The sequence below is a fragment of the Pieris brassicae genome, chromosome 1 (genome assembly GCF_905147105.1).
Source record: "Pieris brassicae chromosome 1, ilPieBrab1.1, whole genome shotgun sequence".
Taxonomy (NCBI): Eukaryota; Metazoa; Arthropoda; class Insecta; order Lepidoptera; family Pieridae; genus Pieris; species Pieris brassicae.
The window spans coordinates 20457186-20477872 of record NC_059665.1 but is presented as its reverse complement, the minus strand read 5'-3'; the positions used below and the strand labels follow the sequence as shown (position 1 = coordinate 20477872).

At 33.2% G+C, this 20687-nt stretch overlaps 2 protein-coding genes across 4 annotated transcripts; one reads left to right on the top strand and one right to left on the bottom strand.

Moving 5' to 3' along the window:
• Positions 1-569: 569 nt before the first annotated feature.
• LOC123713963 (REST corepressor 1-like) lies at positions 570-9865 on the bottom strand. Of its 2 annotated transcripts, XM_045667886.1 has the most exons (12): positions 9588-9865; positions 9199-9336; positions 8709-8923; positions 8226-8414; positions 7897-7980; positions 7032-7141; positions 6208-6439; positions 5587-5740; positions 4312-4464; positions 3337-3431; positions 2955-3048; positions 570-2141 (listed from the first exon to the last, which is right to left on the bottom strand). In XM_045667886.1, exons 1-11 carry the CDS (start codon positions 9691-9693, stop codon positions 2956-2958), a joined length of 1569 nt encoding a protein of 522 aa, XP_045523842.1. In that variant the 5' UTR covers positions 9694-9865; the 3' UTR covers positions 570-2141; position 2955. The 2 variants fall into 2 exon arrangements, with proteins under 2 accessions (XP_045523842.1, XP_045523845.1); XM_045667889.1 differs by lacking the exon at positions 7897-7980 and having other exon boundaries at positions 9199-9351.
• Positions 9866-10691: 826 nt separating this feature from the next.
• LOC123712856 (diphthine--ammonia ligase) lies at positions 10692-20658 on the top strand. 2 transcript variants are annotated; one of them, XM_045666185.1, is made up of 15 exons: positions 10692-10862; positions 10944-11060; positions 11200-11384; positions 11594-11667; positions 11952-12057; positions 12137-12306; positions 12380-12873; positions 13584-13768; positions 14095-14226; positions 14423-14584; positions 15381-15555; positions 16406-16507; positions 18161-18348; positions 20184-20343; positions 20517-20658. In XM_045666185.1, exons 2-14 carry the CDS (start codon positions 10946-10948, stop codon positions 20337-20339), a joined length of 2244 nt encoding a protein of 747 aa, XP_045522141.1. In that variant the 5' UTR covers positions 10692-10862; positions 10944-10945; the 3' UTR covers positions 20340-20343; positions 20517-20658. The 2 variants fall into 2 exon arrangements, with proteins under 2 accessions (XP_045522141.1, XP_045522150.1); XM_045666194.1 differs by lacking the exons at positions 10692-10862; positions 10944-11060; positions 11200-11384 and having other exon boundaries at positions 11594-11665.
• The last annotated feature ends 29 nt before the right edge of the window (positions 20659-20687 follow it).

Genomic DNA, 20687 nt, shown 5'->3' with positions numbered 1-20687 from the left:
TATTACAATGTCATTATAACTGAAACTTGACAATATTGTACTATAGTAGAACGGGCGGTAGCGTTATTGCTATTTTACCATATACACGTACATGCCATTTAACAGCAAGTTAAAAATGTAGTATTTACATTTTTAAGTAGCTTTTAAATCGACTTTTGATTGTTCTAGCATAAGTAGGCCATTACCATTTTAATTAGTAATAAAGCTTACTTATAAAATATACGGTATAAGACCATTGCGGTATCACGTATAAGGGAGCGTTCAAGTATTATCCCCCCCCCCCCCTAATGAAACGGTAAAACTGGTAAAACGTTTCGTGACCACCCCCCAGAATCTTTATACTTAAAACTTACCATTATGTGGTTTAAAGTACTGGAGAGTCGAAAATAATATTAACAATAAAGCGTAATTCCATCCCCGGCCCGCATCGTAACGTTTTACAAGGACCCAACCCCCCCCCCCCCAAAGTTCGTTACGTAATACTTGAACGCTCCCTAAGTAAGACATGCAACATGATTCGTTACGTTTCACTTTCATGGACAACATTCCATGCATATGTGTATATATATATATATATATATATATATATATGTTTTTGGTTCTATAATGAAAAATCCTTTTTCCATTTCTGTAGCTTTACGTGTGGACACAACAACAAAAGCCTTCATTGCTATGGTTGGTAGCCACAATGGTTCTTACCGCGTCGGCATACTTATACTAGGCCAAATTATTGGACTCAAGCTTTCTACAAAGACTGAATATTATAAAATGCACCTTAATTCGAAGTTATACACTATTTTACTGAATTTAAATATTGATACAAATGTTACCATAGTAAACAAAAAATATTTTTTCTCGTATTAACTAAAATCTAATTATTTATAAAAACATTATGGCAAGTTATATTTACAATATGTTATTGTAACAAAATTACTAAACACTATCGAATTAAAACCAGCTTATTGATTACAATTGAAAAAAAAAATGTATTCGCTAGTCAAATATATAATTTTAATAATTGTAATATCTAAGTAAACTTGTTTTATTTCAATAAGTGATATTTAAAAATGCTTTGGCCAACCAAAATAAAACAATATTTTTACAGTCAATTTAACCCATGTAAAATCGGCCCGTAATTAAATGGATATAATCAAGTTATACTTAAAAGTAATTTATTAATTTTATTATTTACATATTTCTATACCGTATACCGTGACGTAATGTTAAACAGTTTGAAATTTTTCCGTATGGAACCTCAATAAACCAGTCTACAATAATTTAAGAACAGACACGAAAGAGTCAATTATTCCTATTGAATATAAAACTCTTTTCAGTTTAAAATGATCAAGATTGGTTCGTCGTTATTCGTTATTCCTGCTATGCACTAACAGCTCACGTATCAAACCAAATATTATAAACGTAGCTAATTAATTTGTATAGAATATTTTATTATGTTACGGTAATTTCTATCCAAATGTGATATTTAGAACGATATACCGATCAAAACTAAATCATGTAAATTTTAACATTATTCTATAAAATACACAATTTTGTTCCGTTGGATTGTTTTTTCCAATACAATAGCTGTGGCAAAATGTGTGGGTACATTTTGCCAATAACAAATTTGAACGGGGCGTGGTTCTAAATCAATTAAATCGATAGAAAAAGACGAAAGGGAAAGTCGTTTGTTAGAATGTTTATACATATCAATCCAATTGGAAAAATTTCAATGTTCTAGGACAATTTCGTATGGGATCTTATAATATACGAAGCCTCAATATTTCCGTAAAAACAACACTCAATATATAATTAAATTCAAATAATCTTGACCTCCATAAAATAATGTTTCCTTATTTAGAATATAATTACATTTTAAATAATCCATTACTTTGATTACTGTCCACAGACACTTCAATATCTCAAGACATAACTGTCAATGTCAAAGTTCATAGACAAAATGGATTGAATGTTGCACTAATCACATTTTGGAATACGGTTTTAATATATTACAACTAATTTAAACTAAGGTTATTTGCTTAAAATATTTCGAGATATGAGATGAAATTAATAATAGATTTAATAATTTGCGATTGTGATAAATTTACTGTAGTGCGGTTCACCACTCTTGATTAATTCAGCTCCTAAAAGAGAAAGTTTTGCTATAATACTAGAAATTAACTTTGTTTCCCATATAAAAAAACAATTGGAAACCTATACATAAATTTATGGAAAATCATGTTTAATATCCACATAGGACTATATTTAAGTTGCAATAATACAAAAATACACTCCTGCATGAAGACAGGAAACAAAATTACAATTATACTCTGATTTATCATTCCGTAGAATTCTGACATTTCATAAATGTTGCTAGTAAAAAAGTTCTCCACTGAAAAGAGGACAAATTTGACCAAATTTTTGGCAATAGAATAAAAATGCTACGTATTTTTTTATGTTTACCCACAATAACGAATATATTTACTTACTCAAGTGACCTAATACAAAAATAACAAATATTTCAATATCACGAACAATATATCGAATTAAGTTTACTTACTTTATTTTATTATTTGCTGGCATCACTGCCTATTAATTCCAATAAAATATTATCTTTACTTGTGCGTTATTTACTGTTTCTGATGAAAAAGGACGTAACTATCACTGGCCGTAAACCCACCTTTAACGTGGAGGACCGCACTTAATACATTCATAGAAAATAAAATGTATGCATAGACTAAGAAGTTCACTTGTATTATAATTGAAAAATGTGCCAAAAAGGTTTGCAATCTCTGACATGTGAAAAAATGACAGCTGTCAGAATTCTACGTTATTAAAAATCTGAGTATAGTTATAGTTGCTTGGCTTAAAAAATAGATTTTTGATGAATTTGGATTACGCGTACTTCATATTCAAAGCTTCATTAAAATTGGAGTCAAAAACAATATACCACTCACATCACTTGGCAGTTTTCTGTTTGGGGGGCGTGGTGGGCGCTCCGCCCTGCTCTGCGGATGCGCCGATGGAGACACCCTCGCTGTCCACTTCCGTCTGGAAAAAATATCATTTAATTAAGTCCTTCCTTCGCACCGGTTTGGTGTTGACAGCTCGTAATGTTCGAGTTTTTTTTGTTCTAGTCGCAAACTTTCTCTTTAGATTTATCGGTAAATCCATTTATTATCATATTAGATTAAAACCAGCATATTATAATTTGTTGCCAGGAATCTTACAGCCATATCTCACGTATTATTTTTTCTATCAAGTAATAGTTCTTGTTAATTTTAAAGTTAATTTTGTACCCCACAAACAATAGTGTCTTTTTAAATGTTTAATACTTACTTTTTCATCTTTGCTAGCAGTGCTCTTGGGCGAACTGCTGCTACCGTTAGCGTTGCTATCGTCATTATTCTCAGCTGCCTCTGTGCTTGTTGTACCTAGAATTGATAGCGATTTTTATCAAAAACCTATCAACTGAATAATTCAATTTTAGAACTGTTATTATTATTATTTTTATTTACACTAAAAACCATAAGGGATGCAACGGGCGGACTTATCGCTAACAAGCGATCTTTTCCAGGCAAACCTGGTAAGGGAAAAAACAAAAAAAAAATGATGGGTAAAGCGCAAGAAGTACCAAATCTTATAAAAAAGTTATAGAATAACCAACCTTAATCTAAAATAATACAATTTTTTATATAATAACTACCAAATAATACTAAAACTAAACAGCTAATCTCACGGATTCATGAATTACGATGCAATAGGAAAGAATAATAATTTTTAAAGTCCTAAATTTAGACATCACAGTCACAACCAAGTGGACCATATTCCAATTCGTGTCTCAAGATACGATTACTCATTTTAAAGTGACCCAACAATTAACAAAGTTTCATATATAGTACTAGCTGACCCGGCAAACGTCGTTTTGCCAGGTATATTATTTCCAGAAAACATTTTTTAGTTCAATAAAAATAGGGGTTGATCGTAGAGGGGTGACAACTAAGGGTTGTATGCATTTTTGTTTCCTGTATCATAAAAAAAAACATAAAAAAATTGTCTAAAAAATAAATAAAAAAATTGTTTGGGGTTGACACCCCTTATCACTTAGGGGTTCGAAATATTATCTATATCCGATAGCCGATTCTCAGACCTACTGAATATGCATAAAAAAATTCATAAGCATTGGTCGAGCCGTTTCGGAGTAGTATGGGAACGAACATTGTGATACGAGAATTTTATATATATATAGATTTTTTTTTAATTTCAACAAATACATGTTGCACTATCTTCTGTAAAGAAAAGAAAATTACTCACCTGGCTGTATATGATTAGCATTTCCGCGGTCAGCTTCGTGTTCCCGCAGTACAGCATCCAGATTGTAACGACGTCTATATGAAACGAAGAATGTGCGCACATGGGCCTCTGTTTTTGTTCCTAGCGTTTCAGCAATGGCTTGGAAGTCTTTACCTGTTAATATTTCAACATTAAAATTATAATAATAATTCAAATAAAATACCAGTGGCGCTGCAATGTTTTAGTTCAGATTTCTCTTTCTATTTCATGATCATTTATTTTTCTTAACAGGCAAGTATGGTGATGATGCTTCAGTGACAAACGCTTTTGGGTATAAACAATATTGGGTTTTTTTTTTTCAAGGTATTTTTAACTTCCGCGCAGGAGCGTCGAATGAACGACCTCAGAATTACCGAACAACAACTCCATAACATTGACAGTTAAGTCAGCAGCGATAGTGCCAAATTTTCTTGGCCGGTAAGTCACGGATATTAGTATTGCCAGTAAATAAAAATTAACCATTATAAGGTGAATAATTTGAAATCATGCAGGCTAACTTAATAATTTATTGAAATGTCTTAATAAAACTATGTATACTAGTATCTAGAAAATACATTTCTAGGCCTAAATAAATGACACAAACTCAGGAAGTACTGATATGATAGCTTTTGTTACCTATACTATTAATATAATATCTTTAAGATACACATTAAAACATTGCCATTGTAATTAATAATGCAAGGAATAAAAATATATACATTTTCGTTGGATTTTTATTAGATGCTGATAGAAAGCAAAATTATCTATTGTACGTTACAATAAAGTACACATTCCAAATCGGTCAAATTCGTAGATAGTTAGTAAACTTTAAACGCGGTACGAAAACTCAAAATACTGAAATTGGCGTATTACATATTACATAGCGGAGTGAGTCAAGCACTCCCACGCCACGACTCAATCTTTAATGTCAAATTTGGTGCAAAATAAAATTTTACTCCAGGTTAGAATGTACATACAGTATACTTTTATAATGAGTGATGTGTAGCTGTAATAATATGGAAAAATTGCTTAGATTTTTTAACTTTTATTTTATATCACTGATAATACATATTTTATTGCGAATATTATCGAAAGAAATGTAATATTTATCCAATACAAATAGAAACCATTTAACATATATATAGCGGCATTTTTTTTTTATATTAATGACACAGTTATACACTACTTTTATATATACATAAAATCATATACATTCTTGTTCAAATAGAGGAAAAAATATTAAATAAGTGAGCATACCATATTTCCGCACAGCTGTTACAGCCATTAGCAACTCCTCATTGGTCCAGCGTGAGTTAATCTTAGCGGGAGGTTCACCTGGCCTGTACTCCTCCACTCCCAAATCGCCAACTTTACGTTTTATCGCGCTTAACTGTTGTTTATTTTGCTGTACCTAAAATACAAAATAACAACATCATAAAAAAGGAAAAAAAGCATTTGTGCATATCTGGATTATCCAAAGAACGTTGGGATAGCAAAGCTGGTTATAATGTGTGCAGAATGTCGAAACCTATGGTTTAAGGTGGCGGTTCGCCGAACGAGAACGAAAAAGACCGATTTCGTTATGTATTGTTTATGGATTGGGTACGAAGTCTTGTGAAAATTTCAACGGCGGACGGTATAACGAGATATTTTCTTAAAGACGATGTAGCCTTAAAGCTTTTCTCTCGGAAGCCGACGTCTCCGTAACATGAACAATTTGTTCATAAAAAAACGATTTTTTAACAATTAAAAACTCATATACAACCATTGTATTTACTATTAGGATAAAATATCCATGTGATCAACCCGCGCATTTAACACGGGCAAACCGCCACCTTACAGATGGAGCGTTAGCGTATGAAAACTATCGCGTCTTACTTGTCGTTTGAAGGATATTATTTCTCTATCCATCGCTTTGAGCATGGCCTCGCCCTGGTTTACGAGCCCCGGTTGGGCGGCGTCCCCGGGCTGAGGGCCGGTCGCCATGGCAACCAGATCATCGTGGTTGATGTAAATACCACGAGGCAAGCGATGCTTGTACCGCACCTGTTTAAAGCCAGGCCCGCGTCGCCCGCTCGGCCCACACAGCGGTCGCATACTGCCCGTGCGTCTGTTACATCATCAGCGTTCAAACAACTGTCTACTGTCTCCTCTTCACGGGATCCAACATAGACCACGACTACCAAACTACTAATACTCCTAAGCTAAATAACTTTGAAATATTAAGCAATTGAACATTGACATATCCTATTATTGTACCTAATTACGTGGTACCTACGAGTTATATAAATGTCAAAGTTGATGTTTTAACCAAAGCTGTATAATTGCTATAAATGCTTATTACACAAACAATTTAAAACATAGTATACTTTTTAACCCCATTACTGACCTGTCTATAACCTAAACTACATGCAATGAAGACGCGAGCAAATCATAAAATTAAAAGGAAAAAGTTTTTTAGCGAGTTTTTCAAAGTTCCTTGCTATGTTGGAATTTCAATTGCACGACTACGTGAAGAGGAGTCAAGGGGACATGCAATCCTTACGTTATTGGAACTCATAACGCCTCGATAAAACGCAATTACACTGAAGGTTACAAATTTTTCAATAATCGAGATACGTGAATTAATTAATTTGTCCTAATTATAAATACCGGTGCGAGGCGAAATATGAGCAAAACTTGTTTTTAAAATTATTACCGACCTGGCGTGCACGAGGCATGCCTGGCAAAGTTTCTGGGAGTTGTGTTGCGTTGTCTGGGTGCATAGTATCCCGCACACTGTGCACCATTTGCCTGCCTCACCGCCGTCGCCCTAAACCCCAATAACACTTTACTACCTCAACTATGACCTCACATACTTCATTTAAAAACCCATTAGAATGACATATTCTGCACACATTTAGAATCCAAGGGGCTGTTAAAGGAAGCATGCGGGATGTGATAGGAAATAATGGATAGGTGTGACGTCTGGACGTTACATGCAACAGTATGTAGCACTTTCGCGTGAATTACGATAACCCATATCTTAATGATTTGTTAAACATGTATCAAGGTAAGGATGACAGACAGTTTGTAGATAAAAATGCAGAGCAGTGAAACTTAATGAAGCAAAATTAAGCAACATAAATAAGTTATATTTACATAAATTTAGGTATTTGAACAAAATGAAAGAAATTCTAGATATGTTCTTCATATGTGGATTCAGGTGTAGATTTCCATAAAAAATGGCTTTATAAACTCTAAGCCGAGCAGCGTCATGTCATACCGCAAATCAGGAAAACAAAAATGGGAGAATGTTTTTTCTTGAAAATAAGTTCATTACTTTTTCTTAGTACATTTCCTGATACCTAACACCAGTGCTTTGTTTGACTAGTGATAAATTTGTTCAAATATCTTATACACAAATGTGCAAGAAAATGGCTCATATGAACTGAAAAAATGGGACTGCGTGAAATAAAATTACTTGCAATTAAGGATTGGGGATTTGAACATGGAAACATCAAATAACACACCAATAAATAGATATAGTGTGATTAGACAAACATCCAATTGAACTTAGGGGCCCACCTCGGCTTGGCCGGCGCGAAGTGAGGGCCCTCCGGCCGTAGATGGCTTGCTTCCACGGACAATACCACGATGGTAAGTCCACTTCTGTTGTTACCAATAAATTGTATCCATCAACATTTGAAATATTGTATAATACAAGTCATTTAGGCAGAGTTCAGTTAATGATAGCAATTTTTAATGAGCATATGTCATTGTATTCTACTATAACCAAACTACTCTGCATTTTTATTCAGTTAATAAAAGTGGAATAATATTGGACAATCCAGATACACAGGTCACATTTCAAAAAATGGATACACAAAATGGGGAAGCAAGCATGGCAGACATACCTTTTCATCGTTGTCTGAATCCTTGTCTGAACCACCTGGTTCAGAGGCAGCTGGAGAATCCTTCTTAGCTGTACTAGAAGCTGTAGCATTACGGCCATCACTAACCACATCCATTAATGAAGTTCTAGCGCGCGTCTTCTTCCATGAGTAATAATATTTCACCAGTGATGCTATTGACTTATCTGGCAGCTAAGAGATATAATTATTTAGTTTGTGTATAAAAATGGTGCCTCTGTAGGTATAATTATTAATATTAGATTTTATTATATAAGATATTACATTACAATTAGGATATAACTACACAGAACACAATGTATAAAAATTGTAGAGCAAGGGATTGTAGAGAGTCTAACTGTTACGGTCAATGTTATATAAATGCAAACCTAACTGTATTGCATATTCACATTCAGTTAAAATATTTTAAACAATATTGTAATACTCTTAAAAAAATTCTAAAGGTAGCTAACATTTCATTATACATACCATCTGCCGTATCCGATGAAAACTCTTTCCATGAAACTGGAATGCTTGCTCAAACAGCACCTTATCTTCAACAGTCCATTCATCAGGAAAAGGTGTAAAGTTAGCCAAGTCCAGAGATGCCCTGCTGAGATCATGCTTATGCCAAAATAGCATACCCAAGGCCTGTTCACCATTATATCCATATTTTTCCTTTGCTGTTGTTATATACTCATCCACTAAAAAATTGTAGAGGTATTAAAGGTCAAGGCAAATTATAAATGTATTGTTTCAGTTAATTAACATTAGTCTAAAGACTATGTGTTTATTATTTTGATAAAATATCTAATCAATAATGTTGCATAATATATCCATTTAGCCTTTTAATGTAATATCTATTCCATATTTATGTTAAGATTACTACAAAATATTGTAATTTTAAAATTATATATAAATAAAATTTGTACTTTAACAGTTTTTTGTTTACTTAAGTCCGTTGCTTGGAGTAACTTACACTTAGCATCAGATATGTCAGCTGTTGGAGACCAAACAAGCAATGCCCGGTCTGATATTTGGTCTGGTTTCCTTTGCTCAACTGGCTCCAACTCAGGGCAGACAGCTTGGAAGTCACGGCCTACTCTGATTTTCTCCGCTGCAAATGGCACTACTGCTTGGTTTTGTATAGGATGTTTTGATGGGATGAAGCGCAGCATGATGAATGATGAAAGCATAAAAATAAAGCATGGGGGTAAAATCGGTGTAATATAGCGATTTATTAGATAATGGTGATTGCAATTTTAAGTTAGTACGTACATCGTCTTACGCCCTTTTTGTCATGCATCAAAGAAAATAAGTGTAATAAAAATTACATTATTTTATGAGTATATACCAAAAATATCCTACCATTTTCATCTTCTGAGCTTGAATCTGGGCTCCCATGCCCATTAGGGCTTGGTCCTCTGGAACGCTTCCCATTACGAACATCGTTACTTCTTTCAGCTAACACCATGATTGTCACGTACAATACTTATTATCACACACTTCTACACTTCACTAAGAAATTAATTATACACATAAACAAACGTTCCCCTCGTCAATCAATTTAAATAAAACAAGGCCAATAATTAAGAATAAAAAAGCTCCGCACTTCAATTCTACAATTCAAACGTGATTCAAACCACCGCATCAATACTTTGACAAACCAGCTTGAGGCTGTAATGGGTCGTTTAACAGCGTCTGTAGATTGCGCATTCACTTTTGAGGAAATTCTCATGTTAATTTATATTCCATCTATAATTTTTTTTAAGTGTAAAATAATAAAAATAAACTACTGAAATATAATTTATTTCTATATAAGTACCATTTACCAAGAAACAATTAATAATATTAATTTTATAACGGCAACATTATAAATACAGACGGTTATAAAATTTCCAATACATAGTCTCTTAACTTAATGTACCCTTAGTATCATAACAAATTAACTTCGTTGTATTCAAAATATTTTTTAAGAAATGTTATATGAAATTTAATTCAAAATATAGTATTAATGCAGCAATGAATTTTCCAATTTTATAATAATTAATAAATTAAAATTATCAACTTAAAGTTTTAGTTTTTTTCTACAAGATGGCGTATCTGACCGAGTTATGCTGAATAGAAAACGACGAAACAAAAATTACTTTTCCCTATTTTTAAATACCACAATAGCAGCTTATAATATTCTAAGACGCTTCTTGGTGATTTTAATTTGTATAAGTGGTATTTATCTGAGTTATTAGAGCCATACGTCATCACTTAAGAAAAAGGTTAAGGAATCAGAATGAGTGTATACATGAAACATCAACTTGTATCAACTATCACCCAATAAACAGCAATCAATTAATTATTGAGTTCTAAAGGCATCTGTAATTATCTAAAATCCTCATATAAAATGTAATACGTCAATAACACGATTAGTGATATATACGAGTTTTGACATTTCTGTCATTGCTAAAATAACGTGTGAATAAAATATTCAAAGAATTTATTTTCATTAAATAAAAATTTGAAAATGCTAAGAAAATTTTACTTAACGTTGACATACATGTATTTAAAGCCAAATCGTTATTAAAGGAAAACTTTTTGATTACTATAATAAGAAATAATGGTGCTGTCGTGAAAACAACCGCATTGCCAGTTTGTATTGTTTTGCACAAAATAGCAATAATGTTATATAACTAGTGTTGATTTTTGTTATTAAGAATAATTAAGTCATAGAAATGCGTACGGTGGCTTTAATCAGCGGTGGCAAGGACAGCTGCTATAACATGATGCAATGCGTTGGTGCCGGCCACTCTATCGTCGCGCTGGCCAACCTCCAACCTGTCCTCAAAGGTTATTACTGTCATCTTTTTACTTCAGTATAATGCTATATATACTTCCATATAATGTAAACATTACATTTAACAGATAAAATCAGCTGAACTTATTATTATAACATAAATCACATTAACGTTTATTTATGCTATTTAAGATGAATTGGATAGTTACATGTACCAGACTGTGGGCCACCAAGGCATTGAATTCTATGCCGAAGCAATGGGCCTGCCACTTTATAGAGAAGCAATTTCTGGTGTTGCTGTTGACCAAGGCAGGAATTATAAGCCCACTGTAAATGATGAAGTTGAAGATCTTTATAGACTGCTACTGAGGATAAAGGTAAATGGTGCTTAATGTAATAGTAGTTTATAAAAGCTCTTTTAGCAAAAAGTAATAGTAAATAGGTTATTACAGTATTCAGATATATACTTATGATAATTTCCTTCATCACAATATTGAACATAATAATAGTAATTTATATAAAGTTGTTTACTTATTTCTAACCTTTCTCCCAGCAAAGTAAAATATTTAGAATGTTGTATTTTTAGAATGATTTGGATGTGGAGGCTGTCTCGTGTGGAGCTATACTTTCTGATTACCAAAGAGTCAGGGTTGAAAATGTGTGAGTAGAATAAAGTTCATTAAAAGCTCTGATTTAATTATTGTAGATAATTTTGATAGGATTTGCATCAGAATTTCCTGCATGTTTGTCCCCCTATTTAATATTTAAAAAAATACATATTTTAAATTATGTGGTATCTGTAACATACCTGCTTTGTTATTCTGTTATCATTTAGCCAATTATAATAATATACATGGAAAATAAACATAATTACAATGTTTTTCCTATGTTTTAAACATCCTTAATGATAAAAAAATATGAAAAATACTTTTTTAAACTTTTAGATGTCAAAGACTTGGTTTAGTATCTCTTGCTTACTTGTGGAGAAGGAATCAAAAAGAACTTTTGCAAGAGATGATATCTAGTGGTGTTGAGGCTATCATTATTAAGGTAATTTTTGCATAAATTATACTTCAGAAAATTTAAGCTTTACAAATACCTTACAAATCAACTTATATTCTAATTTCAGGTTGCAGCTCTTGGCTTAGATCCTAGAGTTCATTTAGGTATGACACTTAAAGAAATTCAACCACATCTTCTAGTCATGCAAGAAAAGTATGGGCTTAATGTTTGCGGCGAGGGTGGGGAGTATGAAACATTCACATTGGACTGTCCTTTGTTTAAAAAGCAATTGGTAATGTAAGTAGTAATCCCAACTGTCCTGTTATTATGATATGGTTTATATTGTATAAAAATGTTTGTGTACTTACAGAGATGAAAAAAAATTAATAATTCATTCAGAAGACTCGGTAGCTTCAGTTGGCTATTTAAATTTAAAACTGCATGTTGAACCAAAAGCTGACTTCAATGGTGAGATCATACTACCTCCTGCTGTTAAAAATGCCTTTGACTTTAAGGATTTGAGTGATTCTGTATTTAGTGATATTAGTGATATAGAAGAATCAGAGTTAGAATCAATTGAAAAGTTAAAAATTGAAGAAGAAAAGAAGCAGAAAGAGTTGCATCCACTAATAAGCTATGAAGGCAATGTCAATATTAGAGCAGATGATGTAGACAATTCAAATGAAGATGTAACTGAGGATGGCTATTATTATGATGAAGGGCATAATGAAAATGATAGGTTTCCAATAATTGATCATAGTTCTATCTATGGTAATGGACAAGGATGGTTTTACATTGGGGGAATTGTTGGAGAAGCTTCAGACACAGCAAAGGCGACAGAAGATGCTATAAATAAATTAATTAGTAGGTAAACTTGTTCATGAGCTTTATCTTTTTTTTATTTGCCAGTTTGCAATGATTTCATATTTTTTGCATTGTATGTGTTGTATCTTAGTAGAATTGATCATTTCTTTTAATGGTTGGCTTTCATAAAGTGGAAACATTTAGCTTCAGCCAGTTTTAATAGTTACATTATTAAATGTTACTGGTGCTGGCATATATTTGATTAGCTGACACATGTTGGTAGCACAGATTTTGTACTGATTGGTTAGCAGACTTCCGTAGTAGGCATTAAATTGTTTCATTTGTTTTATATATATGAGAAACCAAAACAGTCAATATAATATTAAAAATGCTAGGTTATTTCATGATGACAATATACATGAATGTTATCATATTCTTTATTCTATATAAATTAAGAATTGCCAAAAATCAATTAAAATAATTGATGATTCAATTCTTCACTTTTATCTTTTATCCGTTTTTGAAATAATAATTTGCTTACTTGGGCCACAACATATACATTATGGTATAAATAATAAAATTATAGAGTAACTGATTTATGTTCAGTGATCTGGGAAGTTTGTTTTGGAATGTACTATTTATAAATTTTACTGAGTGTACTGTTTTTTTTAAACTTGAGCTTAAAGTTTATTATTATTACCTATACCCTAATTTAAACCAAATTAAATGGATGAGAGATAACACACAGATAACTATTGTCGCTATTTCAGATTTGCTGCAGTCCAAAGAGTTACAACTGGAAGATGTATGTTCAGTGAACATCTACATGCGTGATATGGGGCAATATGCAGACCTCAATGCTGTCTATGTTAAGGCTTTCAGCTTTGCAAACCCACCTACACGAGTCTGTGTACAGTGCCCTTTACCAAATGAAATCGGACTCATTATTGATGCTGTAAGAATCCATTATTATTTGATGTGCCTTTATGTGTTTTCTCCCACTAATTAATTGCTTTCAATGAAATAAGAATAATTTTAATTCTATGCTTTTTGGGGAATTAGCCAATATATTGTAAAATCATGATGCAAAGTTTTCATTAAAGTTATTATATATTAAAAGTAAATTTACCCATCTCTGAGGTAGACTGTATCTGTTTACTGATTATAATATCAGAATTATATTATATAAAATATTTTCACTGAAGTAACAGGACATGAATCATTTGATCGAGCTATGGATTATAATTCTGTAGTATAAAGTATTTGCAATATATATTTTAGGTCGCACACAAATGTTTGCCGAGTAGTATGGAAGGTGACAGTAACAATTCAAAGGAGAGAGTAACTATGCATGTTCAAGGCATTTCTCATTGGGCACCCGCCAATATTGGACCTTATAGTCAAGCTGTTAAGGTAATGTGTTATTTATTGATGGTAGAAAATAAAATATACAAGGAAAATTGGAATAATAAATTTATTTATTGATAATTATAATTTAGTTTTAATAATATTTTTCGTAATTGTACAAAATTATTAAAAGAGGTATTCACAGCAAGATGGATTCTAATAAAAGGTTTATCCAGTAAAGGTTTTTGTTATCCTTATGTAGATAGGTGAGGTAGTAGGCACTTGTGGGCAAATAGCGCTAGTTCCTGGCACAATGCGACTAGTGGAGGGCAGTGCGCGTGTGCAGTGTTCGCTAGCCTTGAGACATCTCACGCGGGTCATCAGAGCAGCACATCCTAGGGCGCATATACGAAGTGTCGTACAGGTACATATAAATAAAATCCAATGTTACGTAATTCTTTTAAAAATAATTGATTAGGGGTATTTATGCAAGTTATACTTTATACTGTATATGTTTAGGATAATTATTTGGATAGTTTATTACGTTATTATTTATCCCCGATCCCCACCCCGCATCGTAACGTTTCATAAAAGGACACCCCCCCCCCAAAATGCGTTACGTAATACTTGAACGCTCCCTTAAACCCTTATTATATATATATATTAAATAATTATATTCATTATTCATTTGTATTTCCCAAGTAGTGGTACGCGTACCCCCAGGGTTAAGTGAAGTTGCATAAAAGGTATCAGTAAAAACAATTGGCATTTTTACAGTATCTTATTGTGTAAAAGTTATTTTGTAAATAGCATTGAATTCATTAATAAAACCCAATGCAACTACCATCCTTATCCTACAAGGGTTTTGGCCACAGATTGATGTCAGCCTTCTGTCTGATACATGGCATAAATTCTAGAGTTTCAGTCATGCCGGTTTCCTCAAGATTGTTGTTGTTGTGATCATTTGTGCACGCACAGCCGTGATTCGAACGCACGACAGCAGGGATGTAGGTCGCACGCTTGAACCAGTAGGCCAATACTGCTCTGGAATAGAGGCTTAATAAATCCAATTGATATATAATTTAAAATGTATATAGGTAGATAACTGTTTGTTATCTAAAATAACATTATGGAACATTTCAGTGTTGAGGAATATTAAAAAAAAACTGTGCTACTCTAGTCATTCCTAAGCTGTGTTTATCTCACTTTTATAAACCCAGAGCGTGTGCTACGTGGTGTCTGGCGGAGGTAGAGGCGGAGCCCGCGAAGCCCGAAGGCAGTTGGAGCGGAGAACGGCCGGGGCCATGGTTCAGTGCGCCGTGGTGGGGGCTCTACCGCGCAACGCCATGCTAGAGTGGCATGCGTGGGCGCATACCGATAATAACAGATTCGATTGTAAGTTGCCTTGGATGTACGTTAATAATGCTACTCGGTGTGGAGTTACCTCCATTTTTCCTCTTAGATCCTTTAAACCACGTTCTCTTTTCAGGCAAATCTCTAGTTTACTTTTCTAACAAACATTCGCGCTATTTGAATGTAATTTCACATGTTCCATTTGTTTTTTTTAAATTCCCTCGATATCTTTAACGTATTTATATAATACACTATAACGCTTATGTTTTGGGCGGGCATACCTTTACATGCCAATACTGGTTTATATAAAGGAACATTTAGATTTTACATTTGATGATATATATGAAGAATATGGTTTATGTCTGCGATTTATGATTTGCTATTTATTATGAGGTGGTGGGGACGCCTTAGCTACCGACTCGTACATACATATAATGTCCAGACACGTCTGATTCAGCAGATATTTATTTACACGCGGTAGAGCTTGAGGAGGCACCAACCTGCCACCATTGTGACGCCTACGTTGTCGATGACGGCTCCATACTCTAAAGAACTGCCTGATCGCGTCGCGGGACGTGGACAAGGCTACGTTGTTACCGTGTCCTGCCTCTTATACATAGACATTAAATCTAATAATATTCTATAATACACGAAATAGTGAATCTTTTTAAAGTTATATTTGAATTTGTATGACGTATAGTATGACGGTACCCGTATGTAAATGTAATAAACGAAAATAGTATAAACTGTTGTGAAACAAGCATGATTGCGACATTTGTTTTATAACAAAAGCATTGTGTATTATTTGCAAACGTATGGACAGATCATAGAAAATATTTTGTTATAATGTGAATCATAAAAATAACAAAATTATGTCCTTTTTTGTTTTTAGATGAGGAAACCGGTTGTAATGTGGGTGAATACAAGGTTGCGATAACTCGTCGTTGGAACTACGAAAATACAGTCGCAGCTATCGTCTGTTATGTCGCAACAGGTAAGTTATATACTAAAAACATAATTTAATGTAGTATATAAAATATCTTTAGTAGCCAGGAATTTTAATTTAAATGGAAACGCTTTGTTTTTAAATCAAATAGAAGGCAAACGGGCTCATCTGATGTTAAGTTATGCCGTTGCCCATGGACTAACAACGCCAGAAGTGCGTAACCGGCCTTTTACGAATTGGTACGCTCTTTTCTTGAAGGTATTGGTTCGGAAATACTTTAGTGGGCTGGTGGTTAGTACAGTAAATCCCACTATAACCTTGAATCAGGTGTAAAGGTACGTAAAACTAATTATGGACTTGACAAATCATTATAAGTTTTACACTACAGAAATATAACTTGAGATATCTTCGCGTTGTAGAGGGGAAATACCGCGTTGTATAGGGGATTAATGTGTTATAACACTTATAACGCAATATCATGTGAATCAATCAATGAAAATGAATTTTAATGGACAAAAGCGAGGAAATAAAAGCGGAACGGTCATGTTGGGGATAGGCAAAGAATATAGGATTAAAATGTAATGTTTTTAATATTTAATTATCGGACCACTACCTGAATGGTCGGCAACGCACTTACAAACATACTACAGTCGAAGCACTTTAAACTGAGTCGTGGGGCAATAAAAGTCACTGACACTAGGAATGTGCACGCAATGCAACCGTTATCGATACTTAACTACCTGCGCACGCATGGTCTTTGCGTCATCGTGACATTCATTAGCACTTTGACTCTTGATTGGTCGTTACGAGTTGTTTTCTATAAATATACGATTTTTTCTTATGACACTCATAATATTGCTTACACTAATACGTACAATTGAGTATTTATTTTCTAACCTTGTTTAGAATATAATTTATGTTCAAAGCTGTTAACTCTAAGGACGCTGACGAGAACACTGAAATGTATGGTGATATGGTTTTCGGATTTATTTAATGTTCTTGCCACATTACGATCTATACAGTTTATCGATGATTAACAAAATGTTTAAAGAACTTTATGTCTCATTACAAAAGTATATTTTATTTACACGAGAAACTTAATATTATGTATATACGAGCAAGATACACGTCCCAATTTTAGTACACTACATTCGCTTTGACATGCATTTTTAATGCCCCCTTGAATCTGTCTAACATTTTTATTTACTAAAAACTTTTATTTTCGGATAGCGAAAAATTATTCCTATGAATACTTAACATATATAAATAGGATATCGATCGTACCTATCCCGTTATCGATATTCACCTCTACAATTCGTACGCACATCACTACACCTCTCCGTAAGACCTGTAGGTGTGAGCGAGATAGACAGATAAATATGATTTATGACCTGCATGCAGCCTCAGTTCATAATGCGTAGACTGTAGCCGCAATACTACAGTTTCCACGAGTGGCAGTAAGCCTGCCCATTTATCCATATCATATCTTCTCTCCCATAAAAAAATATCAACATCAAAGGCAGTTTTTTGTCTAATGTCACATTTTATGTCACAGTTAAAACTGAGTTTGAAATTAAAAAAAAAATTATTTAACTATGGCGTCACAAAATGGCGTTTATTACGTTGTATAAAAATACTTGACGCACTAACATGTCCAATATTAAACCTACATCATATAAGTCATAATTGATATTTTTGTAGGTTCATCACCCTCTACCTGTCAACTGTGGTTCCCGGATGAAGCGACGTGTCGTTCTCATCGCGAACTGGCAGCATCCATGTCCAGAGAGGATCTTGAAGCCGTACTCGAGTACGCGCTTAAGAAGCTGCTCAATGAGTGTCAACAGAGGGAATCAGACCCAGCGCTTAGTGTCAGGATATTTTATCAGGTATTTCTTTCGTTTCATTATTCTTTTCAAGTTATGTGAAATAAATTTCTCGTAGCTTACAATTAACATTTTCTTCTTTATGTAGGGACACTATTGAAGTTGTTATTTTAATAGAAAATGTTGCAATGGCAGGTCAATTTTCCAACCTTGGGGTAAATTGTGTACTTTGAGAGCGGTCGTATAAATAATAAATATTTAATATAAATAATAATAAATAATTAAATATTTTAAAATTCCCGCCACTGAAGTTAGTCGTAGAATGCGGTGTGGTATGGTAAGGTGGACTGTCAACGTTGACAATTGACAATGCCTAGTCTGTGTAATCTACCAAATGTCAGTGGCGCGACTGTTTCGTGGCAGTAAGTGAATTCTTTAGTCACTTGAGTTTCGAACGTCGCCTGCGCAGGACGTGCGCACTGACTGTGTTATAATGTCGGACGACGGTAGTAACACCAATTTTGCAATTATTAATCGCGTTGAATCTGCGACATATATATATTCTAGCAATGGCCCCGCGGTTTCTGGTAGTGGAAAGTCTGTTTCTGTTTTTTTTTTTCGATTTTTTTTACATCCTTTCCGAGAATTGATACACTTACATTCATAATTTAATCAATATACAGATTTTACTTTACAACGAATATATATCTAATACATTTTTAAATTCGTAACATCATTTACGTAGAATGTCCGACATTAGTAAATTTAAAAATACTTTACAGGTATTAAAATATTTTTGATTTCATGTAGGTAATGAAATAATATTTTTAATCAGTCAAAAATACAAAATTTCTTCTATAATATTAGCGAAGAGATTTATTTGTAGAACTTCTCTGTATACAACATTTGTCGTTGTTTTGTTTTCTGGCAGCAAAATAATTTCATGTTTTGCAGTTCCGAGTCGGGCTATGCCAACATGCAATTGCCCATTGTTAAAACATTCTTTTTATAGATATTGATACGTTCTATAATACTGTTTAAACATATATCATTCTTTTGTTCTATCATCAATAGTTTCCACAGCGCACAAGATGACCGATTTTTTATGGATCCCTATTTATGTACCCATGTCAGTTAGTGCAGCATTATGAGGATGGAAGAATTTTTAAAATAGGTCCAGTAGTTTTTGTGTGGAAACATTAGAAATATACATACAAAAACACAAGTTTCCTCTTTATAATATTATTATATATAAATTAATTGCTGTTTGTTTTTCTTGCTAAAACTCGTCTTAACTAAGATCTTGATCTTTGTGGATGTTCAGGGAAAGTTTAAACGATTCTAAACATAAATAAAAATACTAAAACGACAATTGAATTTTCAAATAAACTGTTCCGAGTTGGGAAATATTTGATATCTTTATAGAAATAAAAAAATTACACTTGGATGTCATATATTTATAGATGCCTGCAGAAATGGCTATGGCTATTTCATAGTATGAGGTAAATTAGTGTTTTAAATTTTTTTTATTAAGTTTTGGCACAAATATATGTACGTGATAGGAAGATCACTGGGTCATATTGTAATCATATGTATAGTTTCTTTTTTACGCTTCTATGAGCCCTAGCTCCTATATTCAAAAAATATTAATTATAGCATATAATACAGAATAAGTTTAAAAAATAAATGCCCAATTACATTTAACTAGTGACGATACAATGCAAAGCACTGTAAAACTGTGACGTTACATGGCTCTTGGCCTCACCTTGCATCTATTGCTTTGACTTGTCGTAGATGTTTGGGTTTAAGACACTTATTGTGAGAGCATTAAGCTTAAAATTGATGAAATTTGTGGTAATGTATTTTTCTAAGACATTTTCTTAAATGATAATTATCAGGTGTGGAGCGCTCCGCCGCCAAGCGTCATGGTCTCGGCGACGTACGCTGCGGGCAAAGCGATGGGTGCGCGCGTAGCGGTCACGTGCGTGCCCGTACTCGCACTGCATAACGCTTTCTCCTTTTTGTCTATCAGCGGACTACGCTTTGACGAGTGAATCGGTATACTTACTTACTTCAATAAATTATTTATTTAGATTTATGAACTAATTTGTACTAAATACATTTTAATGCTTCACACATAAAATCGTAGACATTGTGTATAATTTGTTACATTATTTTATTTTATTAAAAAAGACAGTTTATTAAAGAATTTATCTTACATTTGATTTCAGAGAACAATGAGAATTTGAATGCAGATGCTTTATCGCCGTTTTAATATATTTGCTGAATATTTTCAGTGTTTATAAAATTTTGTTAATTATGCTAACGAGTTTACTGTATTTAAGTCAAAATATATAAATTATTTTTATTGCACATTTCGTTTCATTGCCCAGGAGCCCCAA